The 24893-nt window shown below is 30.9% G+C and overlaps 3 protein-coding genes across 3 annotated transcripts in view; all 3 read right to left on the bottom strand.

Moving 5' to 3' along the window:
* Positions 1-10543: 10543 nt before the first annotated feature.
* On the bottom strand, positions 10544-13618 carry LOC127286144 (uncharacterized). Its single transcript, XM_051312458.1, has one exon. The coding sequence runs from the start codon at positions 13616-13618 to the stop codon at positions 10544-10546; it is 3075 nt and encodes a 1024-aa protein (XP_051168415.1).
* Positions 13619-14206: 588 nt separating this feature from the next.
* The window catches only part of LOC127286122 (uncharacterized), a 570090-nt gene continuing 559403 nt past the window's right edge, over positions 14207-24893 (bottom strand). Inside the window, exon 3 of the mRNA XM_051312433.1 lies at positions 14207-14343. The gene's annotated coding sequence lies outside the window, so the exon portion shown is untranslated. The remainder of the gene's footprint in view (positions 14344-24893) is intronic.
* Positions 14555-15420, bottom strand: LOC127286123 (uncharacterized). The gene is made up of 2 exons (XM_051312434.1): positions 15276-15420; positions 14555-15171 (listed from the first exon to the last, which is right to left on the bottom strand). The coding sequence occupies exons 1-2, from the start codon at positions 15330-15332 to the stop codon at positions 14797-14799; spliced, it is 432 nt and encodes a 143-aa protein (XP_051168391.1). The 5' UTR covers positions 15333-15420; the 3' UTR covers positions 14555-14796.

The raw sequence follows: 24893 nt of genomic DNA, 5'->3' as shown, positions 1-24893 counted from the left end.
AATAGTTAAAGATAAGTTAAAAATAGTTAAATAAAAGTTAAAAATATTTAAAATAATGTTAAATGTAGTTTAAAAAAAGTTAAAAATAGTTATAGAAAAGTTAAAAATAGTTAAAATAAAGTTAAATATAGTTAAAATAAAGTTAAAATAAAGTTAAAAATAGTTAAAGAAAAGTTAAAAATAGTTAAAATAAAGTTAAATATAGTTAAAAATATTTAAAATAAAGTTAAATATAGTTAAAAAAAAGTTAAAAATAGTTAAAGAAAAGTTAAAAATAGTTAAAATAAAGTTAAATATAGTTAAAAAAGTTAAAATAAAGTTAAATATAGTTAAAAAAAAGTTAAAGGAAAGTTAAAAAAAGTTAAAAATAGTTAAAGATAAGTTAAAAAAAGTTAAAAATAGTTAAAATAAAGTTAAATATAGTTAAAAAAAAGTTAAAATAAAGTTAAAAATAGTTAAAGATAAGTTAAAAATAGTTAAAGAAAAGTTAAAAATATTTAAAGAAAAGTTAAAAATATTTAAAATAATGTTAAATGTAGTTAAAAAAATGTTAAAAATAGTTAAAGAAAAGTTAAAAATAGTAAAAATAAAGTTAAATATAGTTAAAAAAGTTAAAATAAAGTTAAATATAGTTAAAAAAGAAGTTAAAGAAAAGTTAAAAATAGTTAAAGATAAGTTAAAAATAGTAAAAAATATTTAAAATAAAGTTAAATATAGTTAAAAAAAAGTTAAAAATAGTTAAAGAAAAGTTAAAAATAGTTAAAATAAAGTTAAATATAGTTAAAAATATTTAAAATAAAGTTAAATATAGTTAAAAAAATGTTAAAAATAGTTAAAGAAAAGTTAAAAATAGTTAAAAAAAAGTTAAATATAGTTAAAATAAAGTTAAATATAGTTAAAAAAGTTAAAATAAAGTTAAATATAGTTAAAAAAAAGTTAAAGGAAAGTTAAAAAAAGTTAAAAATAGTTAAAGATAAGTTAAAAAAAGTTAAAAATAGTTAAAATAAAGTTAAATATAGTTAAAAAAAAGTTAAAATAAAGTTAAAAATAGTTAAAGATAAGTTAAAAATAGTTAAAGAAAAGTTAAAAATATTTAAAATAATGTTAAATGTAGTTAAAAAAATGTTAAAAATAGTTAAAGAAAAGTTAAAAATAGTAAAAATAAAGTTAAATATAGTTAAAAAAGTTAAAATAAAGTTAAATATAGTTAAAAAAGAAGTTAAAGAAAAGTTAAAAATAGTTAAAGATAAGTTAAAAATAGTAAAAAATATTTAAAATAAAGTTAAATATAGTTAAAAAAAAGTTAAAAATAGTTAAAGAAAAGTTAAAAATAGTTAAAATAAAGTTAAATATAGTTAAAAATATTTAAAATAAAGTTAAATATAGTTAAAAAAATGTTAAAAATAGTTAAAGAAAAGTTAAAAATAGTTAAAAAAAAGTTAAATATAGTTAAAAAAGTTAAAATAAAGTTAAATATAGTTAAAAAAATGTTAAAAATAGTTAAAGAAAAGTTAAAAATAGTTAAAATAAAGTTAAATATAGTTAAAAATATTTAAAATAAAGTTAAATATAGTTTAAAAAAAGTTAAAAATAGTTAAAGAAAAGTTAAAAATAGTTAAAATAAAGTTAAATAGTAGTATAACTATGGTTATTCTGGGGCAGGTTCTGATCTCGGCTAAGTTACCCCCAGTCGGTAAGGTAGATTTCTACATTATCAGCACCTGGTCTAATTCAAACCCAGTTGGTAAGGTAGGAATCTGTTTTACCGACCGAGTTAGTTAACTAGCCACCCAATAGATGGCGCCACTATCTATTAGCCCAATTGGGCTACATGAATTTTTAAATTTTGGCGGGAAATTTAAAATTTTATTTGAGAATTCAAATTTGATTGGCCGCCATTTTGTTTTACCGACCGAATTAGTTGAGCGGACACCCAACAGATGGCGCCACTATCTATTAGGTCAATTGTGCTATAAGAATTTTAAAATTTTGGCGGTAAAATGTTTATTGGTAATAGATGCTCTGCTTTACCGACCAAATTAGATGGTCAAACACATAATAGATGGCACCACTTTACTTTATTGATTATTTACCATCAAGTTAATAAAAAAATTATATATTAAGTAAGCTTAATACAATCTTTTATTAATTATCTTATCAATTATGAAAGTTAAACATAACCTAAATATAATCTTAATTCTAACTTAATGCTAATGAGGTATTGAATTAAATACAACGTAAATAACATTTTTAACATTTATTATATTCAATATACAATATTTACACTTGTTTTATTTTAAATTCAATATGGTTGTATGGACCACCAACATATTTTAAACGTAATTGACCAGCGTCAATTGTTTCTTTCATTTGTTCGAAGCATATGGAATCATCAGTGAACATTGGTACAAATCTTGAAGGTAGGAATGTATTGAACTTTTTATCTACCTCAACAACAATTTTTTCTCCATATTTGGTGTTGACTACCTGGATCTTTGTAATTGGATACTTATGTCCAGGAGTCAATTCGGAGAGCGGCTTCGTTGGCAAAAATGCATCCATACGGCCAATGGCGTTGATTTTACTGAGATCCATTGCTACTGTGAACAAAAGAAGAATGAGCAAAAATGCTTATTGATCCTATATTTATACTCTAAAATTTTGCTCGTGCATGCGCAATAGACTTTTACCTCCTACTCTTGCCATTTACCCCCACTCCTTCTTGTACGCATGCGCAGTTCTTTTTTGCTTTTTCTACGCATGCGTGATACCCCCACCACTCCGAAGTTAGCCACACCCACTTTGTGACGTCATAAGACAAGTTTATACATGCTTAAACTCGTTAAAAATAGCTTAAACATATAATTAAGATAATAGGAAGGTAGGGTAAATTAATTTAAAACATTTTAAATACATTTTTATACATTTATTCATTGCATATAAAATTTTCACAATCATTATAAAAGTCTTTTAATGTACAATCGTTATCAACTTCATAATTATTTTCTATATTATTTCGTAGTACATTTGATGGTTGTATCAACCAATTTCGTAGGTTACATACATTTTTAACAGCGCAATTGCTAAAACTACGTGTGTGGTTTGTACATGTAGATGAATTATCTACATCTAAACTTTTTAATGATGGACATTTGAAATCATTTAAATTAAATACGTTTAAAGTATATTTTTCCAGCCATCTTTGTTTTTCCAAACCTTTTACGTAAACAGTAGGTGTACCAATTAATACTTCTTTTACTATAGGTTGTAATTCTTCATAAGGTATGTCGCCGGCAGCCCAATCGATACCATGATAATTATTTGTCAGCCATCGATTCTCACATTTGTATCTTGCTGGTAATCGACTCCAGGCGTATGGCGGCTCGAAGAGGTAGACCAATGGATGAGCATCTTCTTGAAGAGGTAGAATAGCCAGCTCCTTGATGACAAACTCGTTGTAGGGTCTTTTGAAACATTGGATATCTATAACGTACGACATAATATCTGTAACAGAGGAATGACCCAAGCTGCATAGAACTGCTCCTTTTATAGTCACTCCTCCCCACCACTAACACCCTTTCCTCTCTTCTGATTGGCTATTACAACCACCAATCATGATACTTTTTTAACAACACCGCTGATTGGTGTATATTGGATAATACGATCATGAATTATTAAACAGTATGCAGCTGTATTATTGGGAAAATTATCACTAGCTTCAAATTCCAGGCGTACATCTACAGATGACTGTTTTAAAAATTCGTTTTGTTTTGAACAATCTATGACAGCTAGTGGTGCATAATCTTTAAAGTTATTTCTGTTTAGCAAAGGCTCAGGTTCTTTTCCATAGTATGATGATTGAAAATTACAATACATATCATAAAGAATAGAAAATTGACCTTGATTAAAATTTAAATTCAAATTACCATATGGATAGTATTGTGAATTTAAGTAAAGTTTTACATTGGTTAAATTACAATTATCAAAAATGTTGGCATAGCTTGTATGATTTTCTTTTCGGTTTGTTTGAAAACCAAGAATAACATATCTAGGTTTTTCAACTTGAGTTGAAGTTTTTACAGTCCATATGTGTTTTCGTGTAGCAGGAATCATAGGATACTCATACAAGTCCCATGCTCTGAAACTCATCGTTATAGGTGAATCTTTTTCAGTGTATTTTAGTAATTCAATTTTTTGTCGATCACTAACAAATAAATATGGAATCATCCATTCAATTTTATTAATTACAATTTTGAATTCTTCACGCTCTAATCCGTCAATGTTAACTATAGCATTAAGGTCTGTACGAGATCTTGTTAAAATAAGTTCATGTTTTGCATTTACAACAATCTTTCGATAGTCTTCAGCAAATCCAAGAATCATATTTAGTGGTATATTTACATCAAAATATCCATCAGTATTAGTTACTCTACTAGCATCATCAAAGTCAAGATAACCTGCATTCTCAGCATAAATCATCTGATTAGGTGTTTGAGAAATGTATGATTTCATAGTTGTCGTTAGACCAACATTTTTACAATGATCAATCTGAACGCCATTTAATTCATAACGAATCTCATTAAACATGTAACAAATACTATTGCTAATTAGTTTTGTATTTGTTACAGCATTATTATTAGCTTTAACTAATCTTCCATGTACATGTAATGTACTTTTAGAGGGAAGAATGTATAAATCTTGATGTTGAACTGCAATTCGAATCTCATCACTATTATTAAATGCTGATAAAACATACGGTTGATGAGCATGAATTTCATAGTGTGCTAGAGAATTATCATATTTTACTAGACTTAGAATATTTAAAGTCTCTTCCATTTTTATTACAACAACAGAAAAAGAAAAATATGTGAATTATTAGTTTTCCTTTCTTTGATTTTGTTGATAAACCCGTAGACCGAGCTGCTTCAGGAAACGTAAATTCTGAGGTGTTAGCCTCTTGCGAACTGAATGAAGACTGGATGATTTCTGACATTGTGACTCGTTTATATAGTTTCCACCAGTTTTTCTATGAAATATAATACCCATTACACTGATTTAACGTGTAATCGAATTGTTATAGTTTCACCTCGAAAATTTATTAAATCTCCGCTTTGATCGATGATTCGTAGTTGAATATTATGTATAGTCTTCACGGCAACTGGAAGGTAAATGACGTGTGATGGTACTTCCACTATCTTATATCCTGCAGGAACAACTGGAAAAAATTCATGAATTGTGTGTACCTTTTTATTGTTAATGTATGCACCAGTAGTAATATTACATTCAATTCTAATAGCATTTATTTTGAGAATGGCTACTGGTAAGTCAGACGTATGAGTTTTATTAGCTATTAGCGCTCGTGGTGTAAATCCCAACAATTCACCAATAGAATCTTTAGGTTTAAAACTTACTTTGTGAGTACTTTTTATTTCACTACGTAACGTATTATTGTTTGGTTTTATAGTTATACTTTTAACTCCATCTGTAATAGAATTTTGAATATATTTTTCAATATCTTCAATTTCATAACTACCAGGAGGTATAGTAATTACTTGATTATCAATATAAAATTTATTTTTACCCTCATCAATATTAGGAATTGAATTGAAAGTTAACAATTCAACTAAGCCAAGTACATAATTTCTATTAGGTAATAATTCTATTGGTGGAAAATATTCAGCCTCCAGAATAGATGAATTGCCAGAGATAGTTAAAGTAAACGATTCATCCATGATGATGACTTTTTATAAACTGATTAGGTTATATAAATACCATCATTTATATAGAATATATTTTTGTGTGATTTCAAGTTGTCCACATAAAAACTTAAGACATAAATGACCACAATGAAAAGTATCATAATCTTGATAATTTTTATGATTGTATTGTATTAGAGTATTATAACCTAAATAACTAACAAGTTCAAATGGTGGTTGAAGATTACCAAAACTGTCAAAGTATTCAGCTTTATTATTAACTTTTATAAATGCAACCCAATGGGTTCCAGAACCATCTTTATCATCTAAATTAATAATAGCTGATTCATTTTTTCGCGGCCCTGTTGAGGGCAATTCATTTCGCATAAAAACCCCTCTAAAGTTAGAAATTTTCAAGTCTTTAACATACTTGAGCAACTCAAAGTCAGTTAGTGCTCGTTTAGGAAGTATCAAAAAAAATTTTTTTTGAACACTTTTTTATTCCTTGTCCTCTTTGATAAGGTTTTAAATGAAGGCCTGATCCTTTTGAAAACGGTTTTAAATGAAGACCTAATCCCTGACGATAGGGTTTTAAATGGAGACCTTTACCAAGTGCAATATCTTCCATTGCTTTATTATGGCGATGAGCTTCTTTTAATTTATCTTTTGCTGCACTTGCACTATTTACAGCTTTTGATACACCTGCTACACCTCCAGTTAGTGCTCCAAGGGCGCTTAATCCAGCAAAAATTGGAATTAATGGTAGTAAACCACCAATTTTTGAAGGTACAGGCAAGATGCGCGGTGCTAAAATTTTCTTTCTTCCTCCTGCATTTCTAACAGCTTTCCGAGCAGTTTCAATGGCACTTTTAATTGTTGATTGAGCATCATTACCAGGAATTATGGATTTTCTAGCTGCATCTACAATTTTTCTGAGGGCAGTTAGTTTTTTAGAAGATATCTTTTTTTTCTTCCTTCCACCCAAGCCTAATTTTGGCTTTCTCTTTCTCCTAACTCCCATACCCAATTTTGATTTAACTTTCATAGTTCCAGATATAGCTAAAGCAGCAGCTTTTTCACCTAAACTGGAATCGTTTGCTGTAACACGTTCCCAAGCCTTCTCAGCTAAAACTCTATCAGCAACGTTTCTTGCTTCTACGTTTTCTCGATTTTTCGAATATGAGATATCGTGCTCTTTACAAGCGGCGTCCAGAAGATTAATACCCGGATCACCTTTGTGTAGACGTTTTACTAACTTTGTGCCTGGTCCACAATATTGATAACCAGGCAGATGTAATTCAAATGGTAACTTATTTATAAGACTATTGACTAAACCTTTCCCTCGAGAGCGATGATGAATAATCATACCTTACTCTATGAAAGTTTAAAATAGAATGACTGAAAGGTTATATAAGCGCTGCATTTATACCTTTTACAACAGTCTACATCAGGATGCGATTCAAGGAACAACCTAATAAACTGCCAGTCGTAAATCTGGACTCAATTGTTGAACAACAAGAGAAGAAAGTTAAGCGTCATGGTAGTTTATTATCAGGTAGTATTCGTGCAATTTTCTGTGGCCCATCAAATTGTGGAAAAACAAATGTATTACTGTCTCTAATTCTAGATCCTAATGGTCTCAGATTTGACAACATTTACTTATACTCAAAATCATTACAACAACCAAAATATAAATTCTTAGAACAAGTTGTGAGTAACGTTGATGGAGTTGAATATTTACCATTTAGTGATCATGAAGAAGTAATTGCTCCTAAAGAAACAAAACAAAATTCAATATTTATATTTGACGATATTGCTTGTGAAAAGCAAGACAACGTAAGGGCATTCTTTTGTATGGGTAGACATGTTGACGTTGATTGTTTTTACCTCTGTCAAACATATGCTAGAATTCCTAAACATTTAGTACGTGATAATGTTAATTTATTAGTCCTTTTTCGTCAAGATGAGAAAAATTTAAGACATGTGTATGATGATCATGTTAATACTGACATTACATTTAATCAATTTCGAGAGTTATGTTCAACATGTTGGAATTCAGACAAATATGGCTTTGTAGTAATTGATAAAGATTCTAATTTAAATGATGGAAGATATAGAAAAGGATTGGACAGTTTTCTAGCACTATAAATACATGATAATTTTTAAAATAGTATTAGTGTTGTTTTAAAACTTGAAATATCAACATGTTTCATAAAGAGAAAGAGTATCTACGTCAAATTGCTAAAGCTAGTGAGGCAATTAGACGGAAGCATCGTATGTTGAAATTAGGGAAGGAAGCTGTCGAAAATGTTTTGAATGAAACCTTTAAACCAGTAGTTCAACCTTTACAAAAAATTATTAACTTGACAGATTATAAACATGAAAATGTTAATATTGAAAAGAAAGAAGAGATTGAAAATAAAGCTACATCTGATAAAAATGATAGTGATGATGATATAAATTATATGAGTACTGATGATGGTGAAACACTAAAACCCGGATCTGACATTGATAAAATAGTTAGTAAATATATATTTTTGATAAAACATAATAGAAAACAATGTTTGGATATGATATATGGAGTACGCAAAGCTAATGATGGTTCCCTTATGATTGGTAATAAAACCATAATCTTTAAAAATCACATTGTAGATATTGAAGATAAGCGTTTTAAAATTACCTCTGGGTTATTAGAACTTTTATTTAAAAACAAACCTGAAAAATCATACATTAGTGAACATGATATGAATAGTTATAAACAAATTCTTACCACCTCCAATGCACATAGAAAAAACTATAGTTCCTCTAACTCTATTCATAGAGATAAAAGTTTTAAATACATGAATATTATATCAAAATTATTTCCTCCTACAAAAGAGTCATCTATAAGTGGTAGTTCACTACCTAAATTTATGATTGCGAATAAAAGTTTTAAACCAGATTATATTTATTGGGATGATCCAAATGAACTGGTTGATCGTCTTCGATTACTTATGGCATCTCAAGGAGCTGGTAATACTAGTCATAATAATGAAATTATGTCAATTATTGAGGAATTACGTGAGGCTAAAATCATATATTAAGGTGTGCTTTAGTAAATGTCATTCATTTCAATAATGAGCATTGATCTGTTCGGACATCCTCTCAGTCGAGGAGGAACAGTAATAGCAAGACGTGGACCTACTGGAGTTGGATTTAAAGTTAATTCAAGTGGACACTTTGATATAGATAATAAAAGACTTTGTAACGTTAAGGACGCTGAACAACTGCATGATGCAGTAAATTTAAGACTTGTACAAAACATTGTAAAAAACGAAATAAAAACTATTTTCCAAGTTACGTCATCATTAAGATCATCTATTGATGACTTGAATCTTTTTATGCAAATTATTGAAGACAGAGTTAACGAAAAACTAAAACAAATTGAATCACAGCAAAATTTATATTAAATGCAGCTAAATTTATTAAAGAATGATGGCTGATAAAAAGTTAACAGTAGTAACTGAACTTCATACACAGGCTAGAAAAAATTTCCATAGCCGTCGCGTAGAAATGCGTGATATTGATGACACCTGGCAAGCAGATTTAGTTGAAATGCTACCTTATTCAAAAATAAACAAAGGTTACAATTATTTACTTACAGTCATAGATATCTTATCCAAGTATGCTTGGGCTGTTCCAGTAAAAAGTAAAAATGGAAAAGATGTGACTAACGCAATGAAATTCATATTTGAAAAAGGACGTATTCCAAAGAACCTTCATTCCGATAAAGGTAAAGAATTCTACAATTCTCAATTTGAAGCTTTAATGAAAAAGTACAAAATTAATTTTTATTCAACATACAGTAACTTGAAAGCATCTATTGTTGAAAGATTTAACAGAACACTTAAAAGGAAAATGTGGATGCAATTCAGTTTACGAGGAAATTACAAGTGGTATGATATATTACCTAACCTCATTTCTACTTATAATGACACAAAACATAGAACAATTGGAATGAAGCCTAATGATGTTACTGCACAACATGTTGATATTTTAAAAGATCGAATCTCCAAGCTCAGAAAAATTCCGTTAAGACGATCTAAATTTAAAATTGGTGACAAAGTGCGAGTTAGCAAATATAAAAATATTTTCGAAAAAGGTTATACTCCTAATTGGACTACTGAAATATTTACAATTGATAAAGTTGAATCAACTCAACCTGTGACTTACAAACTCAAGGATTACCAAGATCAACCCATCAGTGGAGGATTCTATGAAGAGGAGCTTCTAAAAGTGAAATATTCAGACATTTATCTTGTTGAGAAAATTCTCAGGACACGTGGAAACAAAGTTCTTGTCAAGTGGCTTGGTTTCGATAACTCTCACAACACTTGGGAAGACAAAGCAAATGTATAATTTATAGTTAATGTTAAATCAATGTTAAATCAATGTTGAATCAATGTTGAATCAATGTTGAATCAATGTTGAATCAATGTTAAATCAATGTTGAATCAATGTTGAATCAATGTTAAATCAATGTTAAATCAATGTTGAATCAATGTTGAATCAATGTTAAATCAATGTTGAATCAATGTTGAATCAATGTTAAATCAATGTTGAATCAATGTTGAATCAATGTTAAATCAATGTTAAATCAATGTTGAATCAATGTTGAATCAATGTTGAATCAATGTTGAATCAATGTTGAATCAATGTTGAATCAATGTTAAATCAATGTTATAATGTATATATGTAAGGAATTTTTAAATAAAAAACACATGAAATTAAAATACAATTGTTCTATTTATTTCTTTTATCACAGCCTTTACATTTCCCGACATTTTTTTCTCGAACTTATCAACTATTTACAAATCGTCGAGATTTGGGATCGCATAGTGACCACACGGTAGAGTATCAGTACTCCCCGGTAACAAATACCGCTTGTCGTCTTGCGGACTTAAAGCTACTTTTACCTGCTTTACAGTTTCAAGATTGTGAAGCCGCGATCGAATATTATATTGTGTTCGAGTTTGAATGTCAAAATCTCGCAGACATTTTACATAATCATCAAATTGAATTGTCTTTTTAACAACGCCGGCTTTAACACCTTTAGCTTTTTTAATAAAATCTTTATCTTCGACCCGTACACTGTACATCTTACTCCGCAAGCCAACAAATTCAGTTACAATTCTGCCGTTGCACTCATCTTTCATGAGGCCGAGGACTTTTTTGTTGACTTGCGGAATATCATAGACGTTATTCGCGGGATAATCAGATGTATCAAACTTGTCAATATCCTTTTTCATGTCTTTGTAAATATCTTCACACTTGATTTCGTAGATAAGACTGTCTGTATCGGTATACAGCAGTTTACAAGCATCGCCGTATTTTTTCAACATGTGACCATAATGGAAATCGTAAATTAGCGTCTTAGATATATCAAGCACACTTAACCCTACATAGATGGGTTTGTTGAGCAGTACCTCGACTTTGCGCAATTCAATAGCAACCAGATTTTCGTCGAAAATCGCTCGACTTTTGAAATTTGGGCGGGAGATTAGAGCTTCAGCTCCATAGCGGCCAAACCATTTTGTGACGAGTTTAATGTCAACATGTTTGCGGACATTTTCCATCGTCTTGCCGTACACCGCATTGTTCATAAGCTTGAACAAATTCTTTTCGAACTCATTTTTAGCATTGGTTCGCATCATTGTGTTATAGTCGATGTATGGTTTAAGCCAGGTTGATTGCTTAAACTGCAAGACACGGTGGATTTTCACAATTTTAATATCGTTTGCCACAACTTGTTTGAGCGTACGATAATGAATAACATATTTTTCTTTAGGCATGAGAGTGGTTAACAATTTCTCCTGTTTTGACAATGGAGGTTTCTTATTTTCAGCGCAGAATGGCATGTCTTTATGAGTATCATGAATGTCTTTCGGATACTCCAAATCTACTTCTAGGATGTACCCAAAAGGGGAATCGTCAGGTACATGAAAATTAAAAGAGTCGTCAACATTTTCAACCCATTTGAAACCGCCATAAGGGAGCGATTGAGCCATTGCCCAACCATACAAATTGTTGGCATCGAAGTACATGAGGTAGCTTGTATCTTCGTTTTTGTCGAAATTCTCCATATATGGATTATTCGCTTTTGCATAGCGGTTGCAACATTGACTAATGCCGCCTCGAATACCCGACTCAACAAACATCATCATATCAATATCGGTTATAAGTTGTAATCGTATACTCGTGTACTTGAGCATAGCATCCCAAGTTAAACCGGGGGTTGTATAATAGTTCGCAGGATCTAACTTGTACGCAATTACACATTGTTCGCGGAAGTTTTCAAAGACATCGGCAAGTAACAATACATCTGTTTTCATGTACAAGTGGACATAGTCGTAGAGATTTTGACAATCAAATTCGGACCAAACTTTCTGCGCATGCTCATAATCTTCATCAGAAATACCGGCATCATAAAGAGTACTGTAAAATTTCTCTTTCGGGGGCAATTCTGTCTCATCAAGCTTACTTTTTGAGTCAAAGTACTCATAGGGGAAAACACCCTTTCGCGTTAATAACTTAATTTTATCTGGATCAGTCACCGTACTGGCAAAAACGGCGTTTACAATTTTATACTCGTCCAAGTAGGATGCGAGTTTTTCTAGGGATGATGCCATGAATCTGAAAGAGTCAATGAATCGAAACTTGACCTCACTCGCCTTGAAATGTTTTGTGAAGGCGATATACTTCTCTTTGTTAATGGGGAGGAGATCAATTTTACCTTCAAAGCTCGTTGAAATCGCGTGAATTATAAAATGGGCGTCATAGCCACTTAAATTGTGGAACACTACAGGGATCGTTTGACAATCTTGAAAATTTAAATTGCACGACTCATGCGCAGCACCCCTATACTTGCCAGTAAGATGACAATGATCTCGGACTTTTTTATCGCTTGCCGCTATTTTCTGATGACAAATATGGCATATTGTCGCTCGCTTAAAATCGCTGATTTCTTGAGGAGTTAATACAGTCATTGGTATCGGATTTTTAAATACTTCATCAATTTTTTCAGCAATCTGCTTTAACTCCCCAGCAAACCATTTAGCTGGGTCAGCTTCATGCTTCGGACACGGTACATACACGGATTGAGATTCGTCGTAGCTACAATTCAAATAATAGCCGATGCTTAATAGCTTATGGCGTTGAAATACTTCAGTCTTACTCAAATTGTTTACATCTTCATCAGCTGGAAGAAGTAAACTTTCACAGTCGGCGTAAATCACATACGGAACTTTTTCTCTATTTTTATAATTTTTAAACTTGATAATACTGTCTTTCGGCTTTGGCAACGTTATTTTACACTCATTCACTTTCTTACAATCTTCAGTGTGAGCATTCAGTTTTTCTACAGAATGAAAATAGTGTAAGCATCGATCGCAGATATACTTTTTACCTCCATGATTTGATAATTGCTTAAATAGAAGGGCAGACAAACTCTTTATCCATACATAATGGAAATTCATAAAATCACCACCATCACATATTACATTCTCTTTAACACCCTCATCCGCATACATATCCGCAACGTACAAAAGATTTACATGTTTATCTCTTTTCTCCATAGTGAGGTGAAGAGGATGTACTGAGAAATCACCATAATATTTTGATAAACCATAGACATTAATCGAAATATCATTCAGTTTCTCAAATTTCGGGACATTTTTTAACGTTACTGGGAATTCAATTCCCTCGAAATTTAATTCATTTTTAAATTTCTTAAAATTTCCTACTCGTTTAGGATCTGATACTTCAGGGTGCAAAGCTGAGAGTACAGCCCACTTGAAACACTCATTGTCATCATTTTGAACATTGATGCAAGCTTTTTTATTCTTAATTTGTGCAGGTAAACCAATATAAGAGCTTGCATGCATCGGATTATACTTATTTACATTGATTTCTAACCTTATAATCGATTGAAGATTCCAATTCGAACCCTTTGCGTGAAACTCTTCCACACTGCGCAAAATTGGTTGTTTGATGTTCTCATCGAACCAATTATCTAAGAGAGTGGTAGGGAAAATACTTTTAGCCTTAGAACCAAAAGGTATAGGCTTAACGACCTCCTCACCATTCTCAACCCTTTTAAAATGTGCGATGAGAAACCATACACCAAAATGACGCCATGTTTGTTTAGAGCACCTCTAATGTGATCCTGGAAAAGTGTGGACGCATCGTCCAAGAATGCACTAATGTCAATATGTACAAGATTTAGGATCGCATTAGTGTACAATCTGCACGCAAAAGCACTCTCACATTCTTCCCAGCGAACACGTTTATTAATATTTGGATCACCAATTCCAGCGCCATCTACAATGTGAGATTCAAACAACGCGCGAAATCTAATGATAGATTGTAGAATGCTCACACATCTTTGTTTTTGATGTGTGAAGTACATCGATTTTAGGATGCTAGACAACAAGTTTTCATATCTCGAGCATTCTGCAATCCATCGTTCAATAAATGATCGTCTTGAGTCGACGTCTCTGAGGATTGGCACCAGCTCCAGAGCTTCCTTGATGAGTGGAATCGTGACGTCACACTCATCGAGGATGGTCTTGTAGTTTGGATGTTTTCGCGGTCCATCGGTGGATGTAGCCTTCCGCTTCATCTCTACACTTGAAATTAAACTTACAAGCTATCAAACTTAACCTAAAAGCGCAAACTTAAAATTAAAGTACTTAACCTAGAAAAGAACACACTTAACCTAAGAAATATAAAAGATAAATACAATAAACACAATAAGTACAATAAATATAAAAAAAAAATACAATAAAAATCAAAAAATATCAAATAATACAATAAATATAAAAAAAAGACAGTTAGTAAATGGCAAGGGAGACTGCTGCTGCTGGAACACCTGCGAACAGAAGAGAGAATGACTAAATTCGCTCGCGATCCCGAATATATACCCGAAATTTTGCTCGCGCATGCGCACTAGAACTTTTACCCCCACTCCTACCTTTCGCACACCCCACTCTTACATTTACTCCAACCCATTCGCGCATGCGTAAAAGAATGTATACGGATATATCAAAAAATTGAACTTTTATTAAAAATTAATATTAATATTTAAAATGAAGGCAGCTTGGCGGCGATGACGCCTTCGTCGCTGCCTTCCCTCTGGGCCGGGTGGTGGTGTCGACGCCCTGGCCTCTGGTGGAGCTGTCGGCACCCTGACCTCCGGTGGAGGTGTTGGCGACCTGGCCACTGGTGGAGCTGTCGGCACCCTGACCTCCGGTGGAGGTGTTGGCGACCTGGCCACTGGGGTTGACTGCGCCCTAGGTTGCGGCGTCGGCGACCTGGACCTTGGTGGAGAGCCCAACTCCACCCAGGATGGTGGCGTTTCTGGCCTGTGCCATGGATACCTGGGTGGAGTCCCCGGTGGCGTCGTCGGGAACGGCAACTCATTACCTTCATTCTGTAACTAAAGAAATTATATTACATTACATTATATTACATTATATTACCTTATATTACCTTATATTACATTATATTACATTATATTAAGTTATATTACATTATACTTACATTATGCACAGACACCCTCATGACGTGGCACCGGTAGCAGGTGCACCACTGCTCCATAGTTGACCGCTGGTTGTGGTCCCTACAAGCAGATTATACTTCTCTACCGCGGTGCTCAGAATCTTATAGCCCTCACCCTACCACGCACTCACCCCACCACGCGCTCTCATCACCTTGTGTGAGCGGCCGTTGAGTGAAGCTCCTACAATTTGAACACGCCGTCGGTAACGCGCGAAATTTAAATTCAAAGATTATTCCTACACTTTATAATATTTAATATAATAAATAAATTACAATAATTAATACTACAATTAAATGTAGTGAATTAGAAACAATAAACTGAAGTAATAATTAATATTATATCACCTATAAGTAGTGATATTTAATATATAAAATAATGATACTAAAAATTAGTTATAAATAATTAAACTTACCTTAATTATGTAAAGTAGAATATATTACATAAAAATAGTTAAATAAGTTATTAATAATAAGCAATAAATAAAATATATATTGAAAATAATAATTATTTAAAATTGAAAATTACAATAAATTATAAATATACATATTAATGAACTGTTTTGTACAAGATAAAGTTATGAGGTTGAATGAAATTTAACTTTGTTAAATGATAAGTAAAAATTAAGTTAATATTAAATCAAATTTTATATAGGTTTTAATTTTATTCAACAATTGTAAATAAACTTTTAATATTATGTCAATTTTAAGTCATAGTTCAATAATTATTATTGAATATATATAAAAAATTATGAGAAAATAATGTAAAATTCGTTCAAAAAATAAAATATAACGTATGTAAAAATATGTAAAATTAATACAAAAAAAATATATAACGCATATGAGAATATGTACAAATAAAATACAACATAGTGGATAAGAATAATAATTAAATATATTTAACATACATATGTACAGATATATACATAGTAAAATGTATATAGTTAACAACTAAACAAATTTTTTACACATGTACATTTTGCTGAAATAATATATACTAAAAAAATAAATGATAAAAAATTAGTGATGAAGAAAATATAAGAAATACAAACATTATAATATTGATCTCGAAGATGATGACATAATGTAAATAAGAGTAAATATTAATGGAATAGTTATAAGAAAAAAAAAACGTATAGAGATAATATAAAATAATAAAAGAAGCAGAATATCAAAGTATAAGATTTTACAATGCATGAAAAAAATAAGAAGTCAAGCTTTGAAATATATAAAAAATATAAATGCGTCTTTCTTCAAAAGAAAATATTAAATTGAATATTAAATAAAAACATTCAATGTATAAAGAAAATTAAAAAATTAAAAGTAAATAAAAAGTAAATAAAAGAAGTTAACAACTTTTTTATTTTATTAAATTCAGTAAAGAAAAAAAAATGTATAGAAAGAAGAATAAAAATTAATGGAATAGTTATAAGAAAAAAAAACTAGAAATAATACAAAATAAAAAGAAGCTGAACATTACAGTCTAAGATTTTACAAAACATGAAAAAAAATAAGAAGTCAAGCTTTGAAATATATAAAAAATACTTTTTTCTTCCAAAGAAAAAATTAAATTGAATATGAAATCAAAATATTCAATATGAAAAAGAAAATTAAAAAAAAATAGGATGTGAAGAGAAATTCAACGCCGTTTTCTTTGGCTAGCGGTTGCAAGACGCTTCATCGCTTTACTCAAACGTTGTCTGGATGAAGTTTTTAAAGGAAGTGCAGGAATCTGAATTGCTCGTCGTTGAGCTGGTGCTTGATTTGGTTGTACTCGTAGGGCTGCTCGTAGTTCATGATGATCATTCCGTGGTATGTGAGCAATCCTGATTCTTGCTCTCGGTGCTGGTATTGGTAATTCATCTTGCAATACTTTCGGTGCTGGTATTGGTAATTCATCTTGCAATACTTTCGGTGCTGGTATTGGTAATTCATCTTGCAATACTCTCGGTGCTGGGATTGGTAATTCACCTTGCAATACTCTCGGTGCTGGTATTGGCATCCGAGGGCGAGTTCGTGATCTGATCCATGGTTGTGGATCCCCTGTAGGATCGTAAACGAAGTCAATTCGTACATTTCTTTGAAATTCCAGCAATGCCTCTGCTGCTTCAATCTCATTAAAATCAATTGGTAGATTCTCTGGAACTTCGACTGGACCAGGATCTGCCTCTTCCATTAGTTGATTGTCATCAAGATTTAAAACATCATCCAAGATATCATCCGGAATATTAGGTAAGAGTTCAGCATCAGCAGGTTGCTGATCCCAGTGGACGTCTCTTCTTATAAACAATTCCGGATGATATGGGTCATATTCTTGTCCATTCATGTTGTTAACTGCTTGCAACAAAGGATTCTGAAAAATATGATAATTTATAAAGTAAACATAGTAACTGACATTTCTATAGATAAAATAATTAACTTAAATAATAATAAGTTCAACTAAACGTTGTGTATAATAGTTTTTTTAATAGATTTAATATTTTGTGACATATTGTGTTTAATGAAAGAAAATTTTAACTGGAAGGAAATTTGAAATAACTTAATTTTATCACTGAGGAATAGAAACAAAAAATTTTGACAGGTTTAATATTGAACTAAAAAAAAACTGAAAAATCCTTTTTTTTTGATAAAACACTGGGACATTAATATTGAAATTAGTAAAAGAAATATAATTTGAGGTTAACATAGTAACTGACATTTCTATAGATAAAATAATTAACTTAAATAATAATAAATTCAACTAAACGGAAATTTTGAATATTGAGATGTGTAAAAAATAATATACATACGGCTTCTCTCTGCATCCTTCGAAATCTGCAATCGATATTATTGCAAAAGCAATATGCTCTGCAGTTGTTCGGATCCTATTAAAAATAAAGTATATTAACACATTATAAAGTTTTAGTTAAGAAACATATAAAATGATACTCACCATGATAATTTACTAGCACGTGCTGGCACGATTCACCGGTTTGTATATGTCCAAGCTTAGGTTAGGTTGTAAAATGGCGGCTCAGGGACGATGCAATTAGAAAATTTCACAAACTTTTTTTCACAATTTATTTAAAAATTCATTGTCGATATTATCATATTTGATGTATTAAGAAAAGATTTTCAGTTAATTGTAAAACTGATAAATTAATTTAAAAAGATTTATGAAATAATACATCTAAAACATTGAAAAAAATATGAACCTTTAAATATTACCGCCACATACTATAGTGTAAAGATGAGGAAATCACAAACAATAATTTTTGAGATTAATTAAAATATATATTGGATAATCATTCATATTATAGATAATTTATTAATTATTATACATTAATTATTTAAATTTACAATATACATTGCATTTCTTATAAATTTCATTGTAAGCAATAACTACATTTTTCTCAACAGAATCAACCAATGAGAAAGGCATATTCCATCAGGGCTGGTAGACTTTCACATCGAGAGTATCGATAATCAAGTCACTATGAAATTCAATTTAACTTTAAAAATACTGATAGTAAAAATAATAAATTATACTTACCTTCATAAACAATTAACAGTAATTTTATAATAAATTAATTACTAGTTATAATTGTAACATTATTTGAAAATTTAACTATTATAATAAATTTAATATATATTTATAAATAAACAAAAAATATTTCCAATGATAAAATTATTGATATCTTTTAGGTTTCACACCGCGAAAATCAAAATATCAAGAGATTTTAATCTCCGGAAGTAAAAAAAAAACAAAATGGCGGACAAGCAAATTCTCAAATAAAATTTTAAATTTCCCGCCAAAATTTAAAAATTCAAGTAGCCCAATTGGGCTAATAGATAGTGGCGCCATCTGTCGGGTGTCCGTTCAACTAATTCGGTCGGTAAAACAAAATGGCGGCCAAGCCAATTATCTAATAAATTTTTAATTTCCCGCCAAAATTTAAAAATTCATGTAGCCCAATTGGGCTAATAGATAGTGGCGTCATCTGTCGGGTGTCCGTTCAACTTATTCGGTCGGTAAAACAAAATGGCGGCCAAGCCAATTTAAATTATCTAATAAATTTTTAATTTCCCGCCAAAATTTAAAAATTCGTGTAGCCCAATTGGGCTACTAGATAGTGGCGCCATCTGTTGGGTGTACGCTCAAATAACTCGGTCGGTAAAACAAAATGGCGGCCAAGCAAATTTAAATTATCTAATAAATTTTAAATTTCCCGCCAAGCAGATTTGAATTCGCTAGTGGCGCCATCTATTGGGTGGCTAGTTAACTAACTCGGTCGGTAAAACAGATTCCTACCTTACCAACTGGGTTTGAATTCGACCAGCTGCTGATAATGTAGAAATCTACCTTACCGACTGGGGGTAACTTAGCCGAGATCAGAACCTGCCCCAGAATCACCACAGCTATACTACTCGCTATAGTTCGCCAAAGTATGCTTATAGTTTAGATTTATTTAATATTTAAACTTTAATGGCCATAAAATGTAACTTCTTCTTGGTCTTCTTCTTTAACTTTCTTCTTGGTTTAAGAGAGGTCGCCATAGTTTGCCCATAGTTTATATTTATTTAATTTTAAAACTGAAATGGCCAGAAAATTTAACTTCTTCTTGGTCCATAGTTCAAGAGATGTCGCTATAATTCGCCAAAGTATGACCATAGCTTAGATTTATTTAATTTTAAAACTGAAATGGACAAAAAATTTAACTTCTTCTTGGCCCATAGTTCAAGAGAGGTTGCCATAGTTCTCCACAGTTTAGATTTATTTAATTTTAAAACTGAAATAGCCAGAAAATTTAATTTCTTTTTGGCCCATAGTTCAAGAGACATTGCTATAGTTCGCCATAGTTTGCTCATAGTTTATATTTATTTAATTTTAAAACTGAAATGGCCTGAAAATTTAACTTCTTCTTGGCCTATAGTTCAAGAGAGGTCGCCATAGTTTGACCATAGTTTAGATTTATTTAATTTTTAAACTTTAATGGCCAGAAAATTTAAATTCTTCTTGGTCTTCTTCTTGGTTCAAGAGAGGTCGCCATAGTTTAGCGTTATTTAATTTTCAAATATAAATGGCTAGAAAATTTGATTTTACTCTTCCCGCAGTTCAAGAGAGGTCGCTATAGTTCGCCAAAGTATGCTTATAGTTTAGATTTATATAATATTTAAACTTTAATGGCCAGAAAATTTAACTTCTTCTTTGTCTTCTTATTTAACTTTCTTCTTGGTTAAAGAGAGGTCGCAATAGTTTGCCCATAGTTTATATTTATTTAATTTTAAAACTGAAATGGTCAGAAAATTTAACTTCTTCTTGGTCCATAGTTCAAGAGATGTCGCTATAATTCGCCAAAGTTTGACCATAGCTTAGATTTATTTAATTTGTAAACTTTAATGGCCAGAAAATTTAACTTCTTTTTGGTCTTCTTCTTTAATTTTCTTCTTGGTTCAAGAGAGGTCGCCATAGTTCGCCATTGTTTAGATTCATTTAATTTTAAAACTAAAGTGGCCAGAAAATTTAACTTCTTCTTGGCCTATAGTTCAAGAGAGGTCGCCATAGTCCGCCATAGTTTAGAATTATTTAATTTTAAACCTGAAATGGACAAAAAATTTAACTTCTTCTTGGCCCATAGTTGAAGAGAGATTGCTATAGTTCGCCATAGTTTGCTCATAGTTTATATTTATTTAATTTTAAAACTGAAATGGCCTGAAAATTTAACTTCTTCTTGGCCCATAGTTCAAGAGAGGTCGCCATAGTTTGACCATAGTTTAGATTTATTTAATTTTTAAACATTAATGGCCAGAAAATTTAACTTCTTCTTGGTCTTCTTCTTGGTTCAAGAGAGGTCGCTATAGTTCGCCAAAGTATGCTTATAGTTTAGATTTATTTAATATTTAAACTTTAATGGCCAGAAAATTTAACTTCTTCTTTGTCTTCTTATTTAACTTTCTTCTTGGTTAAAGAGAGGTCGCAATAGTTTGCCCATAGTTTATATTTATATAATTTTAAAACTGAAATGGTCAGAAAATTTAACTTTTTCTTGGTCTTCTTCTTTAACTTTCTTCTTGGTTCAAGAGAGGTCGCCATAGTTCGCCATAGTTTACCCATAGTTTATATTTATTTAATTTTAAAACTGAAATGGCTAGAAAATTTAACTTCTTCTTGGCCTAAAGTTCAAGAGAGGTCGCCATAGTTTGACCATAGTTTAGATTTATTTAATTTTTAAACATTAATGGCCAGAAAATTTAACTTCTTCTTGGTCTTCTTCTTGGTTCAAGAGAGGTCGCTATAGTTCGCCAAAGTATGCTTATAGTTTAGATTTATTTAATATTTAAACTTTAATGGCCAGAAAATTTAACTTCTTCTTGGTCTTCTTATTTAACTTTCTTCTTGGTTCAAGAGAGGTCGCAATAGTTTGCCCATAGTTTAGATTTATTTAATTTTAAAACTGAAATGGCCAGAAAATTTAACTTCTTCTTGGCCTATAGTTCAAGAGAGGTCGCCATAGTTTGACCATAGTTTAGATTTATTTAATTTTTAAACTTTAATGGCCAGAAAATTTAAATTCTTCTTGGTCTTCTTCTTGGTTCAAGAGAGGTCGCCATAGTTTGACCATAGTTTAGATTTATTTAATGTTTAAACTTTAATGGACAGAAAATTTAAATTCTTCTTGGTCTTCTTCTTGGTTCTTGAGAGGTCGCCATAGTTTAGAGTTATTTAATTTTCAAATATAAATGGCTAGAAAATTTGATTTGACTCTTCCCGCAGTTCAAGAGAGGTCGCTATAGTTCGCCAAAGTATGCTTATAGTTTAGATTTATATAATATTTAAACTTTAATGGCCAGAAAATTTAACTTCTTCTTTGTCTTCTTATTTAACTTTCTTCTTGGTTAAAGAGAGGTCGCAATAGTTTGCCCATAGTTTATATTTATTTAATTTTAAAACTGAAATGGTCAGAAAATTTAACTTTTTCTTGGTCTTCTTCTTTAACTTTCTTCTTGGTTCAAGAGAGGTCGCCATAGTTCGCCATAGTTTACCCATAGTTTATATTTATTTAATTTTAAAACTGAAATGGCTAGAAAATTTAACTTCTTCTTGGCCTAAAGTGCAAGAGAGGTCGCCATAGTTTGACCATAGTTTAGATTTATTTAATTTTTAAACTTTATGGCCAGAAAATTTAACTTCTTCTTTGTCTTCTTATTTAACTTTCTTCTTGGTTCAAGAGAGGTCGCAATAGTTTGCCCATAGTTTATATTTATTTAATTTTAAAACTGAAATGGTCAGAAAATTTAACTTTTTCTTGGTCTTCTTCTTTAACTTTCTTCTTGGTTCAAGAGAGGTCGCCATAGTTCGCCATAGTTTACCCATAGTTTATATTTATTTAATTTTAAATCTGAAATGGCTAGAAAATTTAACTTCTTCTTGGCCTATAGTTCAAGAGAGGTCGCCATAGTTCGCCATAGTTTGCTCATAGTTTATATTTATTTAATTTTAAAACTGAAATGGCCAGAAAATTTAACTTCTTCTTGGTCTTCTTCTTTATCTTTTTTCTTTGTTCAAGAGAGGTCGCCATAGTTCTCCATAGTTTAGAATTATTTAATTTTAAAACTGAAATGGCCAGAAAATTTAATTTCTTCTTGGCCCATAGTTCAAGAGAGGTCGCCATAGTTTGACCATAGTTTAGATTTATTTAATTTTTAAACATTAATGGCCAGAAAATTTAACTTCTTCTTGGTCTTCTTCTTGGTTCAAGAGAGGTCGCTATAGTTCGCCAAAGTATGCTTATAGTTTAGATTTATTTAATATTTAAACTTTAATGGCCAGAAAATTTAATTTCTTCTCGGTCTTCTTATTTAACTTTCTTCTTGGTTCAAGAGAGGTCGCAATAGTTTGCCCATAGTTTAGATTTATTTAATTTTAAAACTGAAATGGCCAGAAAATTCAACTTCTTCTTGGCCTATAGTTCAAGAGAGGTCGCCATAGTTTGACCATAGTTTAGATTTATTTAATTTTTAAACTTTAATGGCCAGAAAATTTAAATTCTTCTTGGTCTTCTTCTTGGTTCAAGAGAGGTCGCCATAGTTTAGAGTTATTTAATTTTCAAATATAAATGGCTAGAAAATTTGATTTGACTCTTCCCGCAGTTCAAGAGAGGTCGCTATAGTTCGCCAAAGTATGCTTATAGTTTAGATTTATATAATATTTAAACTTTAATGGCCAGAAAATTTAACTTCTTCTTTGTCTTCTTATTTAACTTTCTTCTTGGTTAAAGAGAGGTCGCAATAGTTTGCCCATAGTTTATATTTATTTAATTTTAAAACTGAAATGGTCAGAAAATTTAACTTTTTCTTGGTCTTCTTCTTTAACTTTCTTCTTGGTTCAAGAGAGGTCGCCATAGTTCGCCATAGTTTACCCATAGTTTATATTTATTTAATTTTAAAACTGAAATGGCTAGAAAATTTAACTTCTTCTTGTCCTAAAGTTCAAGAGAGGTCGCCATAGTTTGACCATAGTTTAGATTTATTTAATTTTTAAACTTTATGGCCAGAAAATTTAACTTCTTCTTTGTCTTCTTATTTAACTTTCTTCTTGGTTCAAGAGAGGTCGCAATAGTTTGCCCATAGTTTATATTTATTTATTTTTAAAACTGAAATGGTCAGAAAATTTAACTTTTTCTTGGTCTTCTTCTTTAACTTTCTTCTTGGTTCAAGAGAGGTCGCCATAGTTCGCCATAGTTTACCCATAGTTTATATTTATTTAATTTTAAATCTGAAATGGCTAGAAAATTTAACTTCTTCTTGGCCTATAGTTCAAGAGAGGTCGCCATAGTTCGCCATAGTTTGCTCATAGTTTATATTTATTTAATTTTAAAACTGAAATGGCCAGAAAATTTAACTTCTTCTTGGTCTTCTACTTTATCTTTTTTCTTTGTTCAAGAGAGGTCGCCATAGTTCTCCATAGTTTAGAATTATTTAATTTTAAAACTGAAATGGACAAAAAATTTAACTTCTTCTTGGCCCATAGTTCAAGAGAGGTTGCCATAGTTCTCCACAGTTTAGATTTATTTAATTTTAAAACTGAAATGGCCAGAAAATTTAATTTCTTTTTGGCCCAAAGTTCAAGAGAGATTGCTATAGTTCGCCATAGTTTGCTCATAGTTTATATTTATTTAATTTTTTAACATTAATGGCCAGAAAATGTAACTTCTTCTTGGTCTTCTTCTTGGTTCAAGAGAGGTCGCTATAGTTCGCCAAAGTATGCTTATAGTTTAGATTTATTTAATATTTAAACTTTAATGGCCAGAAAATTTAACTTCTTCCTGGTCTTCTTATTTAACTTTCTTCTTGGTTCAAGAGAGGTCGCAATAGAGTAGTTGATCTACACGGGTTCTGGCTCACTTACCGACCGAGGTCGGTAACAAGCCCAATTCAAAGTGGCTTGGTGTTCTACTTTACCGACCGAGTTAGTTCCGGCTGCCACCGCTAGATGGCGCCACCGGTCAATTCAAACCCCCTTGGCGGGAAATTTGAATTTTTGAAAGTGGCTTGGCATTTTACCGGCCAATTCAAACCCCCTTGGCGGGAAATTTGAATTTTTAAAAGTGGCTTGGCATTTTA

The sequence above is a fragment of the Leptopilina boulardi genome, unplaced genomic scaffold (assembly GCF_019393585.1).
Source record: "Leptopilina boulardi isolate dan_hultmark-lab unplaced genomic scaffold, ZJU_Lbou_2.1 LbouV2_350, whole genome shotgun sequence".
In the NCBI taxonomy this organism is placed as follows: Eukaryota; Metazoa; Arthropoda; class Insecta; order Hymenoptera; family Figitidae; genus Leptopilina; species Leptopilina boulardi.
Note: the sequence above shows the minus strand (reverse complement) of the source record. Positions and strands in the feature narration are given on the sequence as shown.